The sequence below is a fragment of the Biomphalaria glabrata genome, chromosome 13 (genome assembly GCF_947242115.1).
Source record: "Biomphalaria glabrata chromosome 13, xgBioGlab47.1, whole genome shotgun sequence".
In the NCBI taxonomy this organism is placed as follows: domain Eukaryota; kingdom Metazoa; phylum Mollusca; class Gastropoda; family Planorbidae; genus Biomphalaria; species Biomphalaria glabrata.
This window is the reverse complement of record NC_074723.1, coordinates 25,724,857-25,727,446: the sequence shown is the minus strand read 5'-3', so window position 1 is coordinate 25,727,446 and position 2,590 is coordinate 25,724,857. Positions and strand designations below refer to the sequence as shown.

At 35.4% G+C, this 2,590-nt stretch overlaps 1 protein-coding gene across 1 annotated transcript in view; it reads right to left on the bottom strand.

Moving 5' to 3' along the window:
* Window positions 1–2,590, bottom strand: part of LOC106059140 (translocation protein SEC62-like) — a 58,092-nt gene that overhangs the window by 44,299 nt on the left and 11,203 nt on the right. Inside the window, exon 2 of the mRNA XM_056009074.1 lies at window positions 1,840–1,942. Within this exon, the coding sequence (XP_055865049.1) occupies window positions 1,840–1,942 (103 nt within the window). The remainder of the gene's footprint in view (window positions 1–1,839; window positions 1,943–2,590) is intronic.

The following is a 2,590-nucleotide window of genomic DNA, read 5'->3' as shown; positions in this document are numbered from 1 at the left end:
TGCAAAAGAAACATTTAGTTCCGATTGTCTCTTGAATACTTCAATTCTTTGGTTGAGATTGCAGATGACGAAAGAAATGACTGTCAATAGCGAAGGAGCACTAAACGAGCTTGATTCTTTTTGGGCCACATCGAGTGTTTTGGCAATATCTAATGCCGTTTTAAAGTCAAGGGATCTTTCTTAAGTAGCCTCTGTCTAATTACACTCAAACGCATATCGCTAATGAAGGCATCACATATGGCGTCCTCTTATTTTTTGTCAGCACTAACAGCTCAAAACTGACAATCTCTGGCCATCACTCTCAGCTTGTGTACAAATTGATCAAGACTTTGATCGACTTTTTGTTTGCACATTGCAAGCATATATCTGGCCAAGGTTTCATTAGGGGCCTTCACAAATAAATTCTCAAACATAGATTTTGCTACTGAGCATTTAAAGTAGATAGAAATATATTGGTGGGCGACACAAAGTTGCATAGCAGATCAAACTGTTCTTTTTCACTAGCCCCTACCTTCTTTGCGAATGTTTTTATGCAACTGAAGCATTAGTTGAACTTGGATCAGCATCCAGTCTATTGGGATGCAAAAACTTTTCCATTTAAGAATGGTTGTATTGGAATAGATTGTAATATACTAAATCAACTCATAATTTTAGAAACACTGCTTTATTCTAATAAAACATGACTGACACACACAATAACACAGTACAGACTGGTCACAGCTACCAATGTTGCAAGGCAGGCACTTGACTGGAACCCACAAGGAAAGAGGAAAGTGGGCAGACCCAAGCAAAACCTGGAAGAGGTCAGTCGTCAGTGAAGCTGAGGGTACTGGAGTGGCATGGGAGCAGATGAAGAAAGCTGCTCAGTACCGAGTTTGGTGGAGAGGTGTGGTTGCGGCCCTATGCTCCCCTGGGAGTGCACAGGATTAAGTCATTTAAGTCAGACTGGTCATAATCCACAGACTATGTTAATACTAGCAAGATTACAAATACTAGCATGATTACAAGCACAGGTAACACAGAAGTTCAGTTATCAATTAGTCCAATGTAAAACAATTTTACAAACTTCTAGACATTGTCAAATATTGCAATAAAAGCTTCAATTTATGTTTCTTTTTTTTTTTTTGTATTTGAAAGAAGAAAAAAATTTAGTTTACAAACCACTTTAAATGTTCACAATGCCTGTGAAGTTGAATATCATCACTTTAGTGTTAACAGTAAAAACTCATGTACAATAAATAAGTAGTATCTGGTGACTGAGCCTAGCTCAGTTGAATGATTTTTAAAGGAAAGTTAATATTGACCTGAACTAATTTTGGAAACATTTTTGTCATGACGAAAATGAGTGATAGGGGCACCACTTTTAATCCGAAAAAAAGTGCCCCTACAGTCTAGAAAATCGTTGTTGAATTCGAGTCGTTTTCCATTGCGGCTTATTAATGGCTTGGAAGAAAGTCTTTGTAGTGTAACTTCTCAAACTGTTATGTTCAGACATTTAATAACGCAGTTGATGTATGAAATTAGGAACATTGAAGCAAATTTTTTTTGCGCAGTATTCAATATGGCTTTTTGCAAAACTTTTTAGCTGCATCAGACATCAAGTGATGTTAAATCTCTTAGGTTACGGAGTAAATCAAGGATTTTGTAACAAAGTAAAAGGTTGCACTTTTCCCTGAAGTGTAAGAGGTGCAAAAGATCCTTGTTAAAATATATGTCAAAAATTGTCAATATAAATGTGTACTAATCCAACTCTTGTATTAAAAGCTTCATCAGTAAACATATTAAAGTAATATAACACATGGCAGATATGAATTTTGGACTAAAAAAAAACAAATTTACCAATAAAATACTTGACATCCATGCCATGTAGTCTGCCTTCTTTGACTGGGAGAGAAAACCGTAGGTCTTTAGCGATGGCATATTCTTCTGCTGTAGGCTTTTCCTGCACAATAAGAAAATATAATAAAAGTATATGTATCATTTTAACATATATAAAAAGAATAGTATAGAAAGCAAAATCATAAAAAAGATACTCAAAAATACTACCTATTTACAAAACAGATTGATCACAATTCACCATCAAATGCTTATTTTAGAAATATTATGAAAACAACATTATAAAAAGTAATGGCAAAAGACAGGGAGAAATGGAGAGAGAGTGAGAGATAATATTTTGTGCCACAACAGTCCAACGGTAATGGTGATAAACTGAACAATATACAACAGTGAGGTGAAATATGAAATAGCCTATATTTCTTAATCAAAGGTAAATTACATATTGTTATAAATCAACAGGCAGCGCAGGTAAGGGTGGTTGTGCATGACCGGCTAGGCCAGCATATTGTGAGTGGTCAAGCATAACGAGGAACAATCCTTAAGGACTATACTAATACGAACCTTCCACTTGCAGTTTGCTCATGATATGAACATTATAAAAAAAAAATGGTGACATTTTCCAGAGCCTCTCCTATATAAAGAAAGAGACTTCAATAGAACAGAATAGTCCTGTTCAGTACAGCTGTACGGTTCATAAAGATGTTCCGTGCTCTTTGGAAAAACAGATTTCACACTGACAATTATCAAGATCTAG